General features: G+C 38.9%; 1 protein-coding gene across 2 annotated transcripts in view; it reads right to left on the bottom strand.

The window, feature by feature from the left end:
* Positions 1 to 22508, bottom strand: part of Map3k5 (mitogen-activated protein kinase kinase kinase 5) — a 216335-nt gene that overhangs the window by 43914 nt on the left and 149913 nt on the right. For both annotated transcript variants that reach the window (XM_047558138.1, XM_047558139.1), the window contains exons 15-18: positions 15793 to 15926; positions 8664 to 8791; positions 8111 to 8247; positions 5815 to 5920 (exon numbers count right to left, since the gene is read on the bottom strand). In XM_047558138.1, the coding sequence (XP_047414094.1) occupies positions 5815 to 5920; positions 8111 to 8247; positions 8664 to 8791; positions 15793 to 15926 (505 nt within the window). The remainder of the gene's footprint in view (positions 1 to 5814; positions 5921 to 8110; positions 8248 to 8663; positions 8792 to 15792; positions 15927 to 22508) is intronic.

Raw genomic sequence — 22508 nt, 5'->3', positions numbered from 1 at the left:
GATCTCACTCATACGTGCAATCTACAAAGGTTGACCTCTAGAGGCAGAACAGTGGTTACCAGAGAAAAAAGTGAGAAGAGAGGAACAGGGAAAGGTTGGTAACAAGTAGGAAAGGAACAGGGAAAGGTTGGTAACAAGTAGGAAGACCTAGTTAGATAGGAGAAAGAAGTTCTGCATAGGAGGCAGCTACAGAGAATGATAACATTTTTAAAAAAAGAAAGAAAGAAAAAGAAAAAAAAACTACAAGAGGGAATTTCAAATGCTTTCACCATAAAGAAATGATAAATGTTTGAGGAGATAAACATGCTTACCCTGATTTGAACACTATAGGAAGTATATGGGTATCAAAACATCCTGTGGTACGCCATAAATATATATAAGTTTTCATGTGCTAATTTCTTCTTTCTTTTTTTTTATTACTGGGAATTGAACCCAGGGGTGCTCTATCAATGAGCTGTACCCATCCCTTTTTATTTTTCATTTTGAGACAGGGTCTCACTTAGTTGCTGAGAGTTTCACAAAGATGCTTAGTTAGACCTCAAATTTGAGATTCTCCTGTTTTAGTCTCCTGAGTCTCTGGGACTATAGGGGTATGCCACTATGTCTGGCTTCAACTTTTTTTAAAATTAAAAAAAAAAAAAAAAGGAAAAAGGAAGTCATTCTTGTTTCTTAAACATGGCAGCCTTAAGATTTTGAAAATCATGGTGAAAAACAATGCAAATAACTTCTGATACACTCTATTCTGTAAATCAAATACACCTGACTCCTGCTGTGCATCTGACATTCATGAAAAAACAGATTCAACAAATCAATAAAATGTCATGAGCCATTAGCAGAGAAAAACCCCCACATAGCACCAGTAAGAACAAAATGAAAAAGAGAGAGATAAAAGGCTGCATGAAATCAGAATAAGAGGGCTGTATGAAGGGGAAGAGTACTAATTGAGGAGCTGGGAGCCCCTGGCTCTAGCCCGGCCTGGTACCTCCCAGGGAAACACTCAAGTACAATGAACTCAGTGACCCAAATGGCAGGCAAGACTTGGACTTTACTACGCCTAGAATGGGGCTGGGTCAGGAGTATGAACAGGAACGTAATGTCACTGTTATGGTTAAAGGCTTCATCCCCAGCGGATGGTATTACTGGGAGGTGGTGGAACCTTTAAGAAGTGGGGCCTACTGGAAGGAAGTTAGGTCATCAGGGGGGCACCCTTGAAGAGGACATTGGACCCTGGCTCCTCTTCTCTCACTGCTTCCCTGCCACCCTGAGGTGAGCAGCTGTTGCTCTATTCCTGACGTCCTATCTCAGCACAGGTCCAAAGTGATGGAACCAATCAACCACGGACTGAAACTTCCAAAACTGTGAGCCAAAATAAATCCTTCCTCCTTTAAGGTGTTGTTCTCAGGTATTTTGTCACAGTGACAGAAAGCTAATACAGTCGCCCTATCCCCCATCTGTGATACACTCACATGAATAACATAATCAGCAAACAGGAACCCATCCATGCCCAATTACTGCAAATCCCAAGGTGTTTGCCAAAGACCTACTTCAGTATTTCTGATTCATCATCAAACGGACATTTTGATAAATACAGATGACACCTTCAATGAATACTTCATATGTGATTTACAGGAAAACTGTGATGTAAAATTCCTCCAAATTGATTCCATGAAGTCCACTAAGACTAAAAACTGACTGTTGTTCATAAAAATAAGTGTCTTTTTTTTTCAAGTATTATTACCTTGTGAGGTTTATTCTCCACATAACAGGAGCTCAAATTCATGTTCACATACAACTCTACATATGTACACTCGGCTTAAACTGGCAAAATTACCAGAGGAAAGCCTTTCTCCTTGCCAAGAAGAAGGCAGCCATGCTCTCCCTTAGTATAAAACTGTTACGATTTCTCTTCATTAATAGTTTTTTCCCAAGTGACAAATTTTTATAGTTTAAATAAAGTCAAAAGGGCTTTTAGAAAATCTGTGTTGAAACCTATACTCCCTTTTGTTGTTTCTAGGTCTATGACAGAATTGGTGAAGAGAAATTATTATCACGAATACCTGAGTGGCAATTACAACTAATCAAAAAATACAGTAAATCTTAAAGATTGGGACAATTCAAGTAATGCTAACAATAATTCATACAATATGTTTATCAATCAGCTATTAGTTAAAAGAGCTCTATCTGATCAGTAGCATAGAGGAAAGGGACCAGGGGGAAGGAGGACAGGACAGAAAGGGGAAATACTGAGGAATGATATTGACCAAACTATATTGTTATACTGTGTGCTTGTACAAATACATAACAACAAATCACCACTGTGCACAACCATAATGCACCAAAAAATATGAAAAAAAAAATAGCTCTATCTACCAGTTGGGTCTTCTCTCCCTCATTGAACAAGTGACAAAAAAACCAGGAACCCATCCATGCCCAATTACTGCAAATCCCAAGGTGTTTGCCAAAGACCTACTTCAGTATTTCTGATTCATAATCAAATGGACATTTTGACAAATACAGATGACATCTTCAATGAATACTTCATATGTGATTTACAGGAAAACTGTAATTAATTAATTAATATTCAGATTTGTTTCTCTATTTACTCCACAAACATATGACACATATTTTTTTGGAGGAGTGCTGGGGATTGAACCAGGGCAACATGAATGCTAAGCAAGAGCTCGACCCCTGTGCTATACCCCTAGACCCAATGTTTTAATACAAAGAGACTTACAGAACTAGACTCTAAAAATACAAGCAAATGCAAACATCAAGCTAAGGAAAACAAGTCAGAGTGTCAACTCCAACTTCACCTACCTACACTCCAAATTTAAAAAAAAAAAAATACTGTTAGATATCAATTTTAGAATTTCTTTGATGCTGCAACTATCTTGGGAGGTCAGCTTAATGGTCAACAGCACAATCTTTGATGTCACAGTGTGTTCATTCATTCATCCAGTAGATCTATGCTAAGGACCCAACACCAGTCAGGCCCTGCTCTAGGCACTTGGAGTACCACAGTGGAGGGCCAGGTGCAGGGCACTTGCCTCTAATCCCAGCAAGCTGGGAGGCGAAGGCAGGAGGATAGCAAGCTCAAGGTCAGCCTGGGCAACTGAGTGAGACCCTGTCACCCTGTTTCAAAATAAAAAATAAATAAATAAATAAATAAATAAATGCTGGGGATGTAGCTCACTGCCTAAGACCCATAGGCTTAATCCCTACTACCAAAAAACAAAAAACAAAACAAACAAAAAAAAACTAATATTTTAACAGTGCAGTAAAAGAAATTCCTGGACTTACAGAACTTACATTTTTGCAATACAAGATAGATAATAGATAATATACTGCTGGTATAATAAATAAATTATATAGCATAGTAGAAATATGATATGCTATGACTAAAACAAACAAACAATAACGAAAACAGTATAGGGGTTGAGCAGTGTCCAGGAAGACTACCATTTTAAATACGGTGTATGCAGGTGACATCTGAGTCAAGGCTTGAAGAAGATAAAGTCATGCAAGTAGCTGCAAGAAGAGAGTTACTGGCAGGAGAAGCTTGTGCAAAGGCCCTGCAGCAGGACCCAGCCTGGAGTCATGAAGGGAAGGCAGGAGGCATGTGCTTCTGGAGGAGAGTAAACAGGAGGAGAAGACTAGGAGTGAGGTCTGAGAGGGAATGGGCTCCCAAACAGGTCAGAGTCTTGTTCACCACTGGGCGGACTTGGATACTTGTTTATTCTGGAAGGAAACAGAAAGCCACTGAGGGCAAGCTGTAATTTTTGACAGGATCACTCTGGGTGCTATACTGAGAACAGGCAGTAGGGGGCGAAAGTGGAAGGAGAACAGTCAGGAGTCTGTGGAAGTACTGGGTGAGTGTGAGAAACCAGCAGGGGATAACTCCAGGTGTGGGGTGGCCATCAACTGAGACAGGGAAGAGCGTGGGTAGAACAGGTTTGGGGAGAAGATAAGTAATTCCGTTTGGCATGTTAAGTCTCGTTTAAACCTCAGCTTTATGAACTAACTAGTTTTGTGACCTTGGGCAAGTTATTAACCTCTTTGAACCTTTTCTCACCATAAACTGGGATAATGATAGCTAATGATTAGGGTTTGGTGTATGAATGTCAATGTGTGTAAAGCACTTGGCACGGAGCCAGGTATACAGTAAGTACTCCATAAACGATGGTTTATGCTACCTTTTCCCTCACTAAAATCACCAAGAGGTGAAACAAATCATAGTCATTATACTACATTCATTAGAGGTGACCTGGGACTCCAAGTTAGGGCTTTGCAGCCTTGGGTGTTGAGGGATCAAGGTCCACATGCCAGGGCCCTCACATCAGAGCTGGGGAGAGATGTAAGCTGCTTAGTCATGAGGACAGTGGGAGACATACAAGCACAGGGCCCTGTGAGGACTGCTTTCTTACAGCTCCTCAGGGAATTTAAAAAAAAAAAATGTTTTCAAGATTAGCAGATGATATTACATTAACATCCTGCCCAAAAAAGTATGTGGAAGTAGGGATTTTCCTCTCAGAAGTTAGAGTCTTGGCAGCATCTAAAATGTCTTTTGCCAAGTTGAGAAGGAGGAAAGAAATGTAAAGACACTGAAAGCTGCTAATAGGTTGGAATGTATTTTATTGAAAAAAATGCATTCTAACTATGCATAATTCTGTGCCTACAAGACCCACTGCCTTGAGGGTAGGGCCTGGCTAGACAGGTTGATGAGGAATGTCCTGAGGGAAAAACTGAAGGAATTCCTCTCTCTCCTTTCTGCCTCCCAGGCTGACAGGACACCAGCAAGGTGGAGAGGAAGTTGAAACAGGTGAGCACAAAGAGCAGAGGGCAGGTTGCAAACCCCAGTTCCAGCACATAGGAGTTGTCCTGACCCTGCCACAGTGTCCCTTGACTCCCAGTGGACTCCTCACCTACAAAATGGAGGCACTTCTGCCTCCCTCATGGGATTCAGAAACAGGGGTGTGTGGCCATGTTGCTTTGCATTAGACCACAGGTTAGTCATGACCTTTTTCCTTTTGCTCGGTTTCTTCCCCACTACCCGCCAACAATAATAACAAGGACTTCATGCTTCCTGAGAAGCAGGATCATGAAATGATAAGAGCTTGGAGCAGAGACCAGGTCTGAAGTCCCAGGTGCCCTTCCTGTCTCCCTGTCATTCATCTCTTGAGCTCCACTTTCCCCTCGGTCACCTCTGCCCTTCTCCAAGTCACTTTGTCTCCACCCTTCCAGGACTTTGCACTAGCAGCAGCTCAACTGCTGTATTGCCTAATTTTTCAGGAAAGCTCTCTCCTCACCCTTCTTCTGAAAGGGTGAGTCACTTCCTCTTTCTGAATTGAAATCTTAACGGTTATTTATATTGTGGAGTAGAGGAATAGATCCCAGGAAGAAAGCAGGGAAGGGAAGAGGGAATTCAGAACCCAGATGGCAAGAGATTTGGGTATGAGTAAGAATCACAGAGAGGTTGGACTAGAAAAAATGTTTTTTAAAAAAGTAATTTTGCCAGAGTTAGAGTGGCTGTAGGTCAACCAGGAGAGATGCAGTGACAGGAAAAGAAGAACAAATAACAACAGAATTAAAAATAATCTTCAGTGGCATTAAGCAGGAGAGTGAGCAAGTCATATAAACACACAAAAACCAAGAGGGACAGACCAAACCCGGTGTAACCATTTTCTGTGAGCATCAAAGGACACCAAGGTTAATGTGCGTGAGAACACTAACTCAGATTATCTCACACCTTACGCTCAAACTCAGCAATTATTTCTTTAATTATATAAGATCTGTATCATTATCATAAAAACATACCAGTAAAAGTTTCAGTACATGGGTTTATGCCAGCAAGCCTCTTTGATGTTCCGAAGTCAGAGATCTTGAGAACACCACTATAGGTGTTAATCAATACATTGTCACCCTGGGGAAAGAGGATTTCAATGTTATCTTTCTTCAATTGTTTGTTGTTAACTTTTTAAATTCATTTTTTTAAAAAGGAGTACTTAGAACTAACAAGGATGCTCATTCTTTGCCCTTCGTTAATAGTTTATCTCAAGAGAAAATTCTGGACATCATTTTCTGCTTAATCTGCTACTCAGGTCATAGGTTGAACATGAACCCAGGCAAAAGCTCACTACAGTTTGCACACAACACAGTAAGATAAAACATGAATTTCATAGCTCCCCAGTCACTTTCTTTTCTATGTTGTTCTATTTCTTTCCCTGGAATATTTAGGGACATCACAGATAAGTGAGCATTCGAGTTGCTTTTAGGGTACTGATATTAACTTACTTTTGAGAGTCAAACCTTAAGAACTGTGGCATATATACACAATGGAATATTACTCAGCCTTAAAGGAAAATAAAATAATGGCATTTGCAGATAAATGGATGGAGTTGGAGAATATTATGCTAAGGGAAATAAGCCAATCCCCAAACACCACAGGCTAAATGTTTCCTCTGATATGTAGATGCCAATCCGAAATGGGGGGTGGGGGGTGGGGGATGAATGGAAGAACTTTGGATTTGGCAGAGGCAAGTGAGGGGAGGGAAGAGGGCAGGGGGTGGGATAGATGGTGGAATGAGATTGACATTATTAACCTAAGTACTGGTATTGTAGTGGGTAAACTGAGGACGGTACCCCGAGAGTGAGAGTTCCCCTCTCCTTGTTCCCGCCAGCTGGGCTTCAAGAGAACTAATTAGTACCATTTACTCCTTCCTTTTAGAATGTAAAGGACTTTCCCCACAACCTAACCACATCGCTTTGAAGTGTAAATGCCCCTGTGAAGCTGGGGCTCAAGGCTAAAGATAAAGAAGATCTTGTAAGCCAGCTTCCTTTATCACAGTCTGCTTTTGTAAACAGTTCTCACTCGAAGACCCTTAAACATAATCATGTTGTTTTTTGAAACCTTGTGTCCAATTATGTACTGTTTTAGACTAGAAAATGTATGACACTAGACAGCCTATAAATGGTATGAAAAATTAGTCAGAGGAGCTCAGAATTTTTGAGAGCTAATCTCCTCTGGGTCCACCAGTGTAAAATAAAGTTTGGTTTCTCCTCCTTTTCAAGTGCTGTCTTGTCGTTTCCACAACAGTAAGATTGCAAGAATGATATGGACTCTACATCATGTATGACCAGAGAAATGAAGAGTTGTGCTCCATTTGTGTACAATGAATCAAAATGCATTCTGTTGTCAAGTATAACTACTTAGAACAAATAAAAAAATTTTAAAAAGAAAAGTAACAAGAAAAAAACCCAAATCTACATTACCCTTAATGATGAAATACTGAATTCTTTCCCACTAAGATTAAGAAAACCATGATGTCCACTCTCACAACTTTTATTCAACATTGCACTTGAGATGTAGTAAAGGATAGAGGGGAGGAAGGAAGAAAAGGTAGGAGGGATAAAGAGGAAAAGAGGGAGGTGTCACACAAAATGAGAGTAAAGAAAATTCTCCCCACTCAAAAAAATTTTTTTTATTCTTTTTTAAAGAAAATCCAAAGTTACTTTTTTTTTTTTTTTTTTTTTTTTTTTTTTTTTTTGGCGGTACTGAGGATCAAACCCAGGGCCTCGTGCTTGCAAGGCAAGCACTCTACCGACTGAGCTATCTCCCCAGCCCCCAAAGTTACTATTTGTTAGTTATTTTAGAGAATCTATAAGTTGTAACTGTAGTTCGGTGCATGAATATGTAAGAAAGAGGATTTTAATTAATTTTTTTCCTCTAACCATTCATCCACTGATTCAATACATATTTATAAGTAGCGATTATGGGCAGGGACAATCGCTATTAGCAACTTAAGAATGGGCGCATGTCCTATCTGACTTTATACTGTGTACCCCACCCCACAGAGTTCCTACAAAACATCACACACACAGTGAGAACACAGCCTAGTGGGTGAGCATGGCTAAGGAGTCTGTTCCTTATGCAAAAGAACACATGCGTGTAAATAACTGATTAAGAGAAGTGTGAAATCTTTTATTTCTACTGTTTCCAAGACTGACTTAATAGTCACTGTTACTAATTAATATTCATAATACAGTGAGACTTTGGCAAATAAAACCATTAGCCAGCAAGGAACTCATGAAAATGAATCCTGGTGTCTCCTACCTTTATATCCCGGTGAACTATCTGATTGTCATGGAGGTATTTTAATCCTTCCAGTATCTGCTTTGTATAAAAGCCAATTGTTTGCTCATTGTCTTTTAATGGGCCCCATTTGGAACGAAGGAGAGCAGAAAGACTTCCTGTAAAGGAAAAGAGTAGATAAGGTCATCCAAGTGAGCTCTTTGAAGCATATTAATAATGTGACACTGATTTAAGTCAACATAAGCCAACATTCATTGGATCTCCCAGAGGCCCAGGAACTGGGCTCAAACATGAATACAAAAATATCCCTACTCTGAAGATGGTCACTATCAATACAGCCTAAATAAAAGCCCAATCAATTGCTAACTTTAATCCAACTCATGATGATGGATACTAAAATGATTCTAATATTTATTTACTGTCTCTAAACAAATATCATGGTAATGTCACATACCTAAGTTTGCTTTTGGTGGAGATAAATTAAAACCTGTACTCTAGTAAATCTCATTGACTTTTACTCCTCTCCCAGGCCTTGGAAATTTATATTTTTGAAAGAAAGAAAAGCAACTCTTACCTCCTGGGACCTGCTCCATGAAGATTTTAATAAAGCCATTCTCACTGAAAGAGCCCAGATACTGGACAATATTTTTGTGCTTCAAATGCTTATGCAAGGCTATTTCTTCATGCAGGGGCTGAGAGTATCTGAAAGACACACAAATGGCAATGAGCTATTATGCAGCCAGGTTCTAGTTATAAACTGAAGCAATATAAATTGAAAATTTCAACTAAACATATGACTACGTAAAATCAAAACAACCATGGTAAGTACTTATTTCTCATAAGGTCAATTCTGTGGGGCTGCAGCTATGGTTGGGTTAAGGGGAAGGTGGGAGCTGGGGATATAACTCAGTTGGTAGAGTGCTTGCCTCATAAGCACAAGGCCCTGGGTTCAATCCACAGCACTGCAAAAAATAAATAAATAAATAAATAAATAAATAAATAAATAAATAAATAAATAAATAAAAAGGGGAAGGTGTCAGTCTCTGTTCTAAGCTCCCTGTATATAATAACTCATTTCTCACAATCAATAAGGTAGGACTATTAAGATGCCCATTTTAGAAATAAGAATATTAATTCACAGAGAATGATTAACTTGACCAAGACCACAAAGTTAGTGACAGACTTAAGATTTGAACCTAGGAGGACAGAAATCACCTACACAGCTCACTGTCTAAACCAACATGACCTGTCAATTCCACTGGCCTAATTCGCCTACTTTACTATTCCAAGAGACTCTTTCCCAGGAAGACAGAAATTCCAAATAGCTTTAAGGTTCATTCTAAAAGTTCCTGAAAAGTCCACCAATTCTTCAGCAGAAAACATAAAACCATCTTGATTCCAAGTCTCTGAACCCATATCTTCAAAATCTTCACCTTACTGTGTCTACCAAACCTATTTACCATGATTTTTACCTAATTCCAAATATAAGCCTCCACACTGAAAGATCAACTTCAAACCAAAGTTCAAAATCATGTGATTGGTGTATGTTGCTCTATCAAATTATGAAAGTATTTTATACTTCTGAAACAGAGCAACACTTTTCATGATTACTTGAAGTACTACAAAGTTTATAGACAACAATCTTGTGTTCAACATAGCTCTAAGGTAATTACTATGTAGCTTGTCAAAGAAAGAATTTTCAACAAATTGAATTTTAAAGATTTAATTGACTTTTATCAGTGATTTGAGAACTAGGCAGTATCCAGTCCAAATACACAGGAACTTTACTGGGCATGTCAGAAGACTGAAGCAATATAAATTGAAAATCTCAACTAAACATATGACTGTACGTAAAATCAAAACAACCATGGTAAGCACTTATTTCTCATAAGGTCAATTCTGTGGGGCTGCAGCTATGGTTGGGTTAAGGGGAAGGTGGAGGCTGGGGATATAGCTGTCTTTTTTGACAGCTTAAGAAGGAGCATGGAAATAGCACAGTACAAAAAGCAACTGATTAACATCAGGTTAAAGCAGAGGGAATTTTCTTATGCTGGCCCAGGTTGACTGAGCTCCTTCAGTTAATTACCATGAACATTCTGGTTTTTTGAAAAATTGGTCTGTTTGGAAATTTATCTACCAACTCTCTCTTGATTTCTGAGGTCAGATCTTACAAATAAATAGCTTAGGTTTAGTTTTGTGACATGAAACCTGGGCATAAATGACTCCATTTTGGATTGGTCTGCTGGGACCTAGTGTAGGAGCTAAGACCAAATCAATGGCCTTCTATGAATTTTATCTAATAAGCTAAATGATAGGGCATCGGCAATGATAAATAGAGACTAAAAGCTATTCCCTTACACACACATACCCATGCATATACATACATACACACTCAATAATGGAGCACAGGTGTGAAAGGCACTAACCACTAAAACGTCTTAAATGCATGCCTGATGCTCATACTTGCCCTAGTCATACATAGGAAATGCTGGTATCACAATGACAAACTCATAAAAGCAGAATGGATTATTTTTGAATGCTGATAACAAACACTACAATTGGTTGATATTGAATAAAACTACTTTCAAGAAGCTTTTCGGGTAAGCACTGAAGCTAAAGCAATTAGCAATTGATGAAACCCATATTCATTTATTCAAATAAATTTTTATAATGTTTTGTATACTATTACTAAGTAGCCAATAACAACAACAAAAAACACTTTGTGTTTTAGATACATTATTCATTTTTTTAGAACTGCTCTCAGAACTAAAAAGGGCAGTTATTAAAGTGATTCCTTTACCAGTGTATTAGAGACAGTAACAACATTTTGATAATTTGAATAAGTTAACAAGAAATATCAATATATAGTATTACCAATAAGACACTTAGGTAATGACTCTCAACAATGAAGACATTCACAAGTTACCTCTTCCGTGAGAGCAAAAAACACTTTGACAATAGTTCATAATTCATGAAAGCTTACATTTAAGATCTGGGAAAAGCAAATATCCCCACCTCATTATTTAAAGCGAGGATAGGTCAAAATTTACAGTACGAGTCCAACCAAGCTAAGGATAAGTACCCTTTTCCAATATGGAAAGCCATTATGAATACCCAGTAATTTTCATCAAGTGAGAAACACTAAGTAAGGATGAAGTGACAATATTTGCAGGTCAATAAATAATGCTTGAGTATGGGAATTATAAGATGATCACATTTTCTTTTCAATCAGTTATAACAACAGAAAAAAATGGTATAGATAATAGAATACATACATATATACATATATATATATATATATATATATTTAGTTTTGAAAAATATATTCACCCATAGGTTTCTCAAGACCACACCCTCTAGGTCAAATTTCCACTGAAAACTGTCTGGACAAGTGGTTTTCAACATTGACTAGGCATCTATCTCTCCTGAATGCAAAGAGCATCAATGTCCAGGACGACCTAGAATTTCTGGAGGTGGCACTTGCACATCCACTGTTTTAAAAGCTCCCCAGTTGATCCTGGTATATAGCTGGGTGAACACTGATAGGAGAGGTATGTTGAGTGTTAACGGGAAAGACAATATAAGATTAACAACTAGCTAAGGATAGATTATGAGTGTGTACTTAAATGCACCACCTCTCACAACCACAATTCACTAATGAAGTGTTTTTAGAATGTGAAGGAAACTCAGGGGGAACTGGGATTTGGGGTTTGTTTGTGTGGTACTGGGGATCAAACCCAGGGACTCAGGCATGCTAAGCATGTGCTCGACCAATGAGCCACACCCCAGCCACCAGAAGAAACTGCTGTTGTTGCCACAATCCTTCTTTGTAGGTGGTAGTTTAATCATATATTATTTACATCCCTCATACTACCTCAGCAATTATCCATTGTGATGCTATCCACACTCTCCAGGGCACAATGACAGAAGCACTTGTTTGCTCTATCTTCACACTAACAGTATTACAGGGTTCTCTAATCTCTTTACATGGTGAACTAGATGTCCTGGATCATTTGTTCAAGGTAAGGGATTGGCACCCAGGTGTTTTTGAACAACCCACTTTTACCAACTGCATGTCATGGGGCAGGACAGAGAGCATTTTGTTGGTGCTGGTGTGTTTTGTACATATAAAGTGGCATTTGAGTAAACTTAAGCTACAAGGTGATTTTAAGAGTGATTTTTTTCTACCAGGCGGGTTGGCACATGCCTATAATCGCAGCATCTTGGAAGGCTGAAGCAGTAGGATCAAAAGTTCGAGGTTAGCCTCCACAACTTAGCAAGATCCTGTCTCAAAACTAAGAGAAAAAGGCTGGGGATATGGCCCAGTGGTTAAGCACCCCTAGGTTCAATCCTTGGTATCCAAAAAAAAAAAAAAAACAAAACTGTTTTTTTTTTCTAGTGCATACTTAAATCCTTCTGGAGGAAGAAAAGTAGGGGATGTGGCTAACATATAGTTCAACAATTTGTCAGTGATGAGTCCTTTAAATTACATATTATTTCAAAGCTATTATATGTATATATTACTTAAGAACCTCTAGATATAGTGAACAAAAGTTTTAATATGGCAACTTCATATATATCACTCTAGGTATTTAGTGAATAATTTCTATCACTGTTTCATAAGAATTCATAAGCATGCCTTGTGAATCAACCAAGAAACCCTAGAATAGTATTATAAAAATATGCATAAGGAGAGTTGAACTATACATGTGGTATGTAGCAGCAGCTGTTTGCCCACTTATTATCTGTTCTTCCCTCTTCCTAGACCATTTGGGAAACAAATGGCTGACTAGGAAGCTGGTAGGGAGGAACAGGCACTTTGGGTCAATGAAATAGAGGTAGAAGCATGCTGGACATTTCCAGAGAGCTTTGTTTTCCTTTTCTTCTAGAATTGCAGATACAGAGGCTGGAGGCAGAATGGCCACTGAGAAGGTCAAGCACTAAGGATGAACTGCTAGGACCTGGGACAGTGCCTGCATTGGCAGGATGTCTTCTTCAGTGTGGGGCATTAGAGAAGGCCTCTCTGAGGGTTTGGGATCTGCATTGAGGCCTAAATAATGACAGTAAGGCAATCCTGTCAAGATCTCATTTGATCTTGGTGTGACCAGTAGACAGAGACACCAGCAGAGAAGAGGCTCCAAAGGAGGTGGCTGCCCCTCCCTTGTGGTTCAACCTAACAGTTCAGGGCTTCAGGCTCACAGCAATAAGAATCCACTGAAAGGTTTTAGGCATAGTGACATGGTGTGTATGTGTGTGTGTGTGTTTTAATAGATTGTATTTTTTATAGCAGTTTTAGGCTCACAGCAAAACTGTGCTCAAGGTTCAGAGATTTCCTACATAACCCCCTCCCCTGCCACATGCTCATCCTCTGCCTACAGGGACACATCATTCTCACCAATGATGTGATTTTAACTTCAGAAAGACCTCTGTTTACCCTGAAGAAGGACAACGGACTAAGGGCAAAGGAAAGAATAAAAACAGAGAGTTAGTAAGGAGTTCAAGTGAGAGTTAGAGTTGACTTAGACTAGCGCCGTAGTCATGGAGATGGCAAAGAACAGCAAGGCAGCAAGATTCAGGATACGGTACAGAAGTTGAGATAACAGAGAGTACAGCCTAATGATGGGTGGATGGGGAGCGTGGGAGAAACAGGAATACAAATGTACCCTGTTTCGCTGGAACAGCTGGCCAGCTGGGGTACTGTTAACAGACACAGAGAATGATCCAGGGAGAGTAATAATGGGGGTAAAATTCCATGGTTCACCTTTGGCCATGTCAACCTCAAGATGTCTGCAGACATACAAGAGGAGATATTGGGTAGACAGATGACCCACAGAGCTAGGGCGAGTATCCTTTCTGAGGAAGGCTGATCATATACACTTATCACCATGGCCACAGAAGAGTGGACTGAGGGAGGACAAAGTAAGCCCATGACATAGACTGGATAAATAAGGACAATACTCATAAATAACCCACTTCGAAGACTGAATACACAAACACGTGGGTCATATCCACCATTGAGAGTAGGCACACAGTCGGACAGAAGAGAAACCTAAGAGAAGGCATGAAGCCTCAGAAATCATGAGGCTGAGAGAGGAGAGGATGACTAGGTGCAGAAACAAACCGTAGGTCGAGCACCAGAGCAGCGAGCGACAGAAAATACTCTTACCAGAGCTTTCCATTCCCTGAATGGCTTTTCCCCCCCGCTGAAAACGATCCCATTTTCTACAAGTTCCTACTGTGTGTGGCTCAAACCACACACTTTTTCTTCTGGTAGTCCCACTAAGCGCAGGTTATATCTTTTGGAGTTGTTCCACAATTCTTAGATCCCGTACCCTGCCCCCCTTTTTGTCTTTTTTTTTCTTTGCTTTACTGCAAGTGTCTCTATACACATCTTCAAGCTCAGAGGCTCTTTCCTCAACTGTGTCCAGTCTATTAATGAAGCCATGGAATTCTTCACTTGTTACAGTGTTTTTTACCTCTAGCATTTCCTTTTCATTCTGTTTAAGAATTTCCTTTTCTGAGCTTACATCACCATCGATTCTTGCATGCTCTCTACTTTTGCCACTAGAACCCTTAGTGTATTCATCTTAGTTGTTTTAAATTCCAAGTCTGCTGACTCCAGCGGGCCTGCCATATCTGATACTTGTGAAGTTTTTTTCAAACTGTGTTCTTTTGCCTTTTAGTACACCTTATAATTTTTTTGTTGAAAGGTGGACATGATGTACTGAGTAACATAATAGCAATAACCGGCTTTAGTAATGTGACAAGGGGTTGGGGAGGGGAAGAATTCTATAATCCTATGATTAAGACTCAGTCTTTTAGTGAGCTTGTATCCTGCGAACTTCATATGTATGTCATCTCTTACCCCTCCTTAGGTGGAACAAGATGGCTACAATAGGCTAGCTTTTGGTATTTCCTGTCCCCAAGTTTGGTAAGGCTCTGGTAAAACAGTTTATCCTGAGGGCAGATCTTATTAAGAAGAATAAAGTGCTCTGGTGTATTTTAAAAGGGCTTCTTTTCCTCTCTCCCGGCCAGAAGCACAACAGGATTTTTCTCCAATATTTACTTTGAGAATGTGGAAGAACTTCAAAAGGTAAGACTTACAAAAGCGTGACTGGGTCCCCCTGGAGTTCCTGACACTTAGACTTGTTCTCGTGGGGCCTCTACCCATGTGTCAACTGGAGTTCAGGTTTCTCTGTTCCAGAACTGGTTCCCAAACATGGATCTCTGCTCTGGAGACTGGTGGCTTTCTATATCCACCTGTCTATCTAGATGGGGGCAACCTCACGCCCTTCACCCATGAATCCTCAGAGCTGTTGATTTACCAGCTTTGTTCAGCCTTCCACTTGTTAGGATGGAATGGCAATTTCCAGGCTCCTGACATGCTGCACTGGAAACTGCTTTACATGCTTATTCTCCATCTACCCAAGTAACAAACCACATTTACCCAACATAACACACAGGGCCATTCTCTTTTCCAGGCTTTAAAAGTTGTGTCCTTCCCCACAAGAGCTTTATTTTCCCCCACCAGAGTTTTGCACTTGACTTACTGAACAGTGCAGTAGATAAAGCTGAGACTGAGTTAATTAACATAATGGAGTTTTCAGTTTCAATAATCAGAATATCAGCAAGTACTTTCTAAAATGCTATGAACAAATTGAAGTACTCTTGAAAATGGCTTTTATTAGCCACAAGTACTATACCTGCTGTCTCTCTCTGGGATTTCCTTAATAGCAATTCTGACTTGGTTGCTCAGGTCTCGACCTGCGTAGACTATCCCGTAAGTGCCTTTACCTAAGACGACTCGGTCTCCATTTTCATCATATTCGTAGTCATACTACAAAAGAAAAAAGGGGAAGAGAAGATTGAAACCTTAGCTGAATTTGACATTTGAAACACTGATTTTTTTTTTCCAAGAACATGTTTCCTTTTATCAGATAGTCTTAACAAGTGAAATGATAAGATGAAGCAGCAGCTTCAAGAACCAAAAACAGCATAAAGCAGATAGCAGGTTCAGGTTTGTGACAGTGTACATGTTATGAATACAGTGGGAAACATAGCTAAATGTATAAAAGTGCTTCTCCAAAAGCTTACTTGGATTCTTTACCCATTTGATCCTGTTTTTCATTGATCCAGGAGATGTATACAATTGGCGTCACATCTATCAGTATCATATCTAATTAAACTTCTTGTTATTCAGTTTTTGGTACTATTATAACATTTCATCTGCCAGGAGAATAAAATCACTAAAAGGGTTTGGGTAAGGAGAAAATTTTGCAGTCTTAGTAGTAGATGATGATAAAATAAGGATTGCTTTATTTCACCCCCAGTTTCTTAAGACCCAAAAATATTTTAAAAATTAAAAATAGAGGGAGGTCTGGGGATATAGCTCAGTTGGTAGAGTGCCTGCCTTGCATGCACAACACCCTGGGTTCAATCCCCAGCACCGCAAAAAAAAAAAAAAAAAAAAAAAAAAAAAAAAATAGAGGGAAAATTTAATCTCTGATATAAAAAGGAAATACCTATATTCTTGAACCTCAAAGTGACAAGCATCTCAGACAAATATGGAAAACTGGATCAAAGGAAAAGAGGCACAGAGAACATTTCATAGGGACCACCTCTGACCTGGGGGCATCATCCAGAAAGGCATGTTCTCCATATTAGACTGAACTAGGAGCCCATGGCTCCACACCCAAATCCTGTGGTCCTGTACTCTGCAATGCTCCACATACTCTGAACTACAGTATTTAGGACCATGAAATGGTCAGGCCACATGCCTGGAGAAATTCTGTGAAAAACAACAACCCAGCAGTAGCAGTCAGAAGAACAAGCTTCTGCTACTGTCAGCAATTTGCTGGAGTATAAAACTGGCAGCCCACAGGCAGCTTTGACTCAGAGAAGGGTCTGAGTTGGCCATTAAAAAGAAACTGATTTCTTAGATGAAGTCATCAAAAGCCTACCAACGAAGAAAAGTCCAGGACCAGATGGGTTTTCAGCCGAGTTCTACAAAACCTTTAAAGAAGAGCTCATTCCAATACTTCTCAAAGTATTCCATAAAATAGAAGAGGAGGGAACCCTCCCAAACTCATTCTATGAAGCCAATATCACCCTGATACCTAAACCAGACAGAGACACATCGAGGAAAGAAAATTTCAGACCAATATCCTTAATGAACATCGACGCAAACATTCTCAACAAAATTTTAGCAAATCGCATACAAAAACATATTAAAAAGATAGTGCACCATGATCAAGTGGGTTTCATCCCAGGGATGCAAGGTTGGTTCAACATCAGGAAATCAATAAATGTAATACATCATATCAATAGACTTAAAGTCAAGAATCACATGATTATTTCAATAGATGCAGAGAAAGCATTTGATAAAATACAGCACCCCTTCATGCTCAAAACACTAGAAAAACTAGGGATAGTGGGAACATTCCTTAACATTGTAAAGGCCATCTATGCTAAGCCCATGGCTAATATCATTCTAAATGGTGAAAAACTGAAAGCATTCCCCCTTAAAACTGGAACAAAGCAGGGATGCCCTCTTTCACCACTTCTTTTCAATATCGTCCTTGAAACTCTAGCCAGAGCAATTAGACAGACCAAAGAAATTAAAGGGATACGAATAGGAAAAGAAGAACTCAAACTATCCCTATTTGCTGATGATATGATTGTATACTTAGAGGAACCAGGAAATTCCACCAGAAAACTTTTAGATCTCATAAGTGAATTCAGTAAAGTAGCAGGATATAAGATCAATGCACATAAATCTAAGGCATTTTTATACATAAGTGATGAATCTTCAGAAAGAGAAATTAGGAAAACTACCCCATTCACAATAGCATCGAAAAAAATAAAGTACTTGGGAATCAATCTCACAAAAGAGGTGAAAGACCTCTACAGTGAGAACTACAGAACACTAAAGAAAGAAATTCAAGAAAACCTTAGAAGATGGAAAGATCTCCCATGTTCTTGGATAGGAAGAATTAATATTGTCAAAATGGCCATACTACCAAAAGTGCTATACAGATTCAATGCAATTCCAATTAAAATCCCAATGATGTACCTTACAGAAATAGAGCAAGCAATTATGAAATTCATCTGGAAGAATAAAAAACCCAGAATAGCTAAAGCAATCCTCAGTAGAAAGAGTGAAGCAGGGGGTATCGCAATACCAGATCTTCAACTCTACTACAAAGCAATAGTAACAAAAACGGCATGGTATTGGTACCAAAATAGAAAGGTGGATCAATGGTACAGAATAGAGGACACGGACACAAACCCAAATAAATACAATTTTCTCATACTTGACAAAGGGGCCAAAAATATGCAATGGAGAAAAGATAGCCTCTTCAACAAATGGTGCTGGGAGAATTGGAAATCCATATGCAACAGAATGAAACTAAACTCATATCTCTCACCATGCGCAAAACTAAACTCAAAATGGATTAAGGACCTCGGAATCAGACCAGAGACAGTGCATCTTATAGAAGAAAAAGTAGGTCCAGAGCTTGAACATGTCATCTTAGGACCAGACTTCCTTAACAGGACTCCCATAGCACAAGAAATAAAAGCAAGAATCAATAACTGGGATAGATTCAAACTAAAAAGCTTTCTCTCAGCAAAGGAAACTATCAGCAATCCAAAAAAGAGCCTACAGAGTGGGAGAAAATCTTTGCCAATCATACTTCAGATAGAGCACTAATCTCCAGAATCTATAAAGAACTCAAAAAACTCTACACCAAGAATGCAAATAATCCAATCGACAAATGGGCTAAGAAAATGAATAGACACTTCACAGAAGAAGATCTACAAGCAATCAACAAACATATGGAAAAATGTTCAACATTTCTAGTAATAAGAGAAATGCAAATCAAAACCACCCTAAGATTCCATCTCACCCCAATTAGAATGGCGATTATCAAGAATACAAGCAACAACAGGTGTTGGCGAGGATGTGGGGAGAAAGGTACACTCATACATTGCTCGTGGGGCTGCAAATTAGTGCAGCCACTCTGGAAAGCAGTGTGGAAACTCCTTAAAAAACTTGGAATGGAACCACCAGTTGACCCAGCTATCCCACTCCTTGGCCTATACCCAAAGGACTTAAAATCAGCATACTACAGAGATACAGCCACATCAATGTTCATAGCTGCTCAGTTCACAATAGCCAGATTGTGGAACCAACCTAGATGTCCTTCAATTGATGAATGAATAAAGAAACTGTGGTATATATATATATATACAATGGAGTATTACTCAGCCATAAAGAATGATAAAATTATGTCATTTGCAGGCAAATGGATGAAATTGGAGAATATCATGCTAAGTGAGATAAGCCAATCTCAAAAAAACAAAGGACGAATGATATCGCTAATAAGTGGATGATGACACATAATGGGGGGTGGGAGGGGTTAGTGTTAGGGTTAGAGTTAGGTTTAGGGAGGGGGGCAGGAATGGAGGAAGGAAGGACTGTATAGAGGGAAAAGAGGGGTGGGAGGGGTGGGGGGGAAGGGAAAAAATAACAGAATGAATCAAACATCACTGCCCTATGTAAATTTATGATTACACAAATGGTATGCCTTTACGCCATGTACAAACAGAGAAACAACATGTATCCCATTTGTTTACAATAAAATAAAAAAAAAAAAGAAACTGATTTCTAACACTTATAAGCCAACAAATAAGCATTAATACTGATAAGTAATCCATGAAGAGGACAATGGTCATGGATTTTTATGTTCATTAAAAACACCGTCCTGGGGCTGGGGAGATAGCTCAGTTGGTAGAGTGCTTGCCTTGCAAGCACAAGGCCCTGGGTTTGATCCCCAGCACCGCAAAAAAACAAAAACAAAAAACACCGTCCTGAAAAAATATAAAGCAGAGCTGAAAACTTACAAAGAAAAATAAACAAATATAAAAAACAATAGGTTTTTAACAAGCCTTTTAAGAACAGATACATCTAGAAGACAAACTTAAAATAGGAACCTTAATGACATAATTAACAAGCTTGATATAACTTACACAGAAAGAGATTTGCATATTTGAAAAACATAATTGGTTATATATTAGGCCACAAAGAAATTTTCAACAAATTCTAAAGAACAGATATCCTAAACACCATACTCTGAAAAAAGGATATTAATGTAAAATAGCCAAAATGTACACTTTACTTCAAGGTAATTAATGAGTTTAAAAGTAAATGGTCAGGGCTGAGGATCTAGCTCAGTTGGTAGAGTACTTGCCTTGCAAGCACAAAGCTCTGGGTTCAATCCCCAGTACCGCCAAAAAATAAAAATTAAAAAAAAAAGTAAATGATCATGAGAATTACAAAACAATTAAAGGGAATGATTTTAAAAAGCATTACATGTCAAATAATGAAGATATTGAAAAGAAAATTTTCATGACCTTGTAGAATTCCATTTAAAAAAAATACTTAAACAAGTTAAAAGGTCAAGTCAAGAAAATATAAAGAGAACAATTTATTACTACCCAAAGAGAGGAGAAGGGAGACTCTGGTTTTGGCAATATGGTAGAGTAGGAACCCAAGAACCTTCCTGCTGACACCACCCAGAAAAAACAAAATTAAATGCCTTTCTAGTCTTCTAAAAATGTAAAAGCGACTGCCAGAACTAGAAATGAAGAGGGACAGGATTCCTAAAGAGTAATCAAAGGAACCGAGGCTCCTGCAGCTCAGGAGGGGTCGGAGAGGACAAAGGCATGGTTTTTTATTTTATTATCTAGAGCAGGAATTTCCAAATACTTTCTCTAAAGGGTCAGTGAATAGTTTCAGCTTTAGGGCTAAATGATCTTTGTAGCAACTCAATTCTGCCATTGTAGAGTGAAAAACGCCCAGTAGGTATATACACAAATGGGCATGTTTGTGTTCCAATGAATAACTAACTGTATTTACCAAGGTAAGTCACTGGGCTGGATGTGACTCTTAAGCCATGGTTTGCTGACCTCTCACCAAGGACTTGGGTCTTCATGCCCATGAGGTGATAGGAAATGTAGAACAGTGTCTATATCAGGCAAAGAGCTGGAACGCACAAGACCAGGCCCTTAAAGGACTAAAATTAGCGAGAATAGATTAGAAATTTGAATCCACTACACTAGGATAAAAAAAAAAAATTTTGATCTCAGACTAAGCTCTGGATGAGCAAAACCAAGTCTGCCCTGAATACTTTCTAACACAGTTGATCCTCAAATTTATACTACTTATAAGTTTCATAATTGCTCTTGAGCCTTGGTCATCCCTAGAGTGGCTGGGAGAAACAGCAAAAGCAATTTAAAGGGAGAGACTGCCTTCATACTAGACATTCAGAATGCTCACCAATTGCACACCACTGAAATTGAGCTCATAATCCAAACATTTTAAATATATAAGGATACAATTCACCATCTGTGAAAAGATGTGACAAATATCGATCCTCAAAACTTCATAAATTGGAAACTGTACAATATTTATCTAACATAAAGATATAAAATAAGAAATTTTTAAAATGAGAAAGGGTAAGATATTCTAAAACAGATCAGAGAGATCTGAGACAGAATCAAATATAACTTTCAGGAACTGAGCCCTAAATAGGAAAGATTAAAAATAAATTCACACTCAGATATGATACAGGGAACCTACAAAATACCAAAGACAGATTATAAAAGGAGGCAGAGCTAAAAAGGGACACATTACCTGACTCCCCATCATGGACCAGTCTCTGGCTCAGGAAGGAGACGTCTACTTCCTCCATGGCAACACTAAGCATCCATTGCAAGGTGCCAAGGGGTATCTTAGAGACTGCTACTGTGCTGACTACCTAATGTTAAGGCTGGAGATGGTCCTGTTCAGAGCAGATGACCAGGGAGGTTTGCAGGGGAAGGGAATAAGCAGCAATGTGCCCAAACTAGAGAGAAAACTGGGCTCCTGAAAAGAGGTAGTAAGAACAGTTCAAACCATGTCACCCAAAGGAGCCCAAGTCTCCACCCCCAAATCCTGTGGTCCTGTACTCTGCACTGCTCTGCACCCTAGAAGGCTCCCAGCAGGGGCCATCAACAAAGAAGTGCAGTTTTTGCTGACGTGCTCTTTCAAAGGAACAGAATCCTAAACTCTGAACCTAGAATCACCATTACCTTATATTAGTGCAATTTTATAAAAGAAAAAAATCCTCAACTTTTAATAATCTATATTTGACTGTCATAAGCCTGTGTCATAGTAAAGAAAAGTCTCGATTACTCCCAATTTACAAAAGATCAGAAACATCTTTTTCAGTGAAAATGTTGAAATTATGGTTTAAGACCAGATCCTAAGATTCAAGATCTTGTGTTCTTTTCACTACCAATGCTGTAGGGGAACCCTATTACTGCATAAGGGCTTATAAATTGAATATTAATTCAATTACCCAAATGCCAGTATGCT

Source organism: Sciurus carolinensis, chromosome 7 (genome assembly GCF_902686445.1).
Source record: "Sciurus carolinensis chromosome 7, mSciCar1.2, whole genome shotgun sequence".
Lineage (NCBI taxonomy): Eukaryota > Metazoa > Chordata > Mammalia > Rodentia > Sciuridae > Sciurus > Sciurus carolinensis.
The sequence above is the reverse complement of the archived record's forward strand: the minus strand, read 5'-3'. Positions and strand labels throughout refer to the sequence as shown.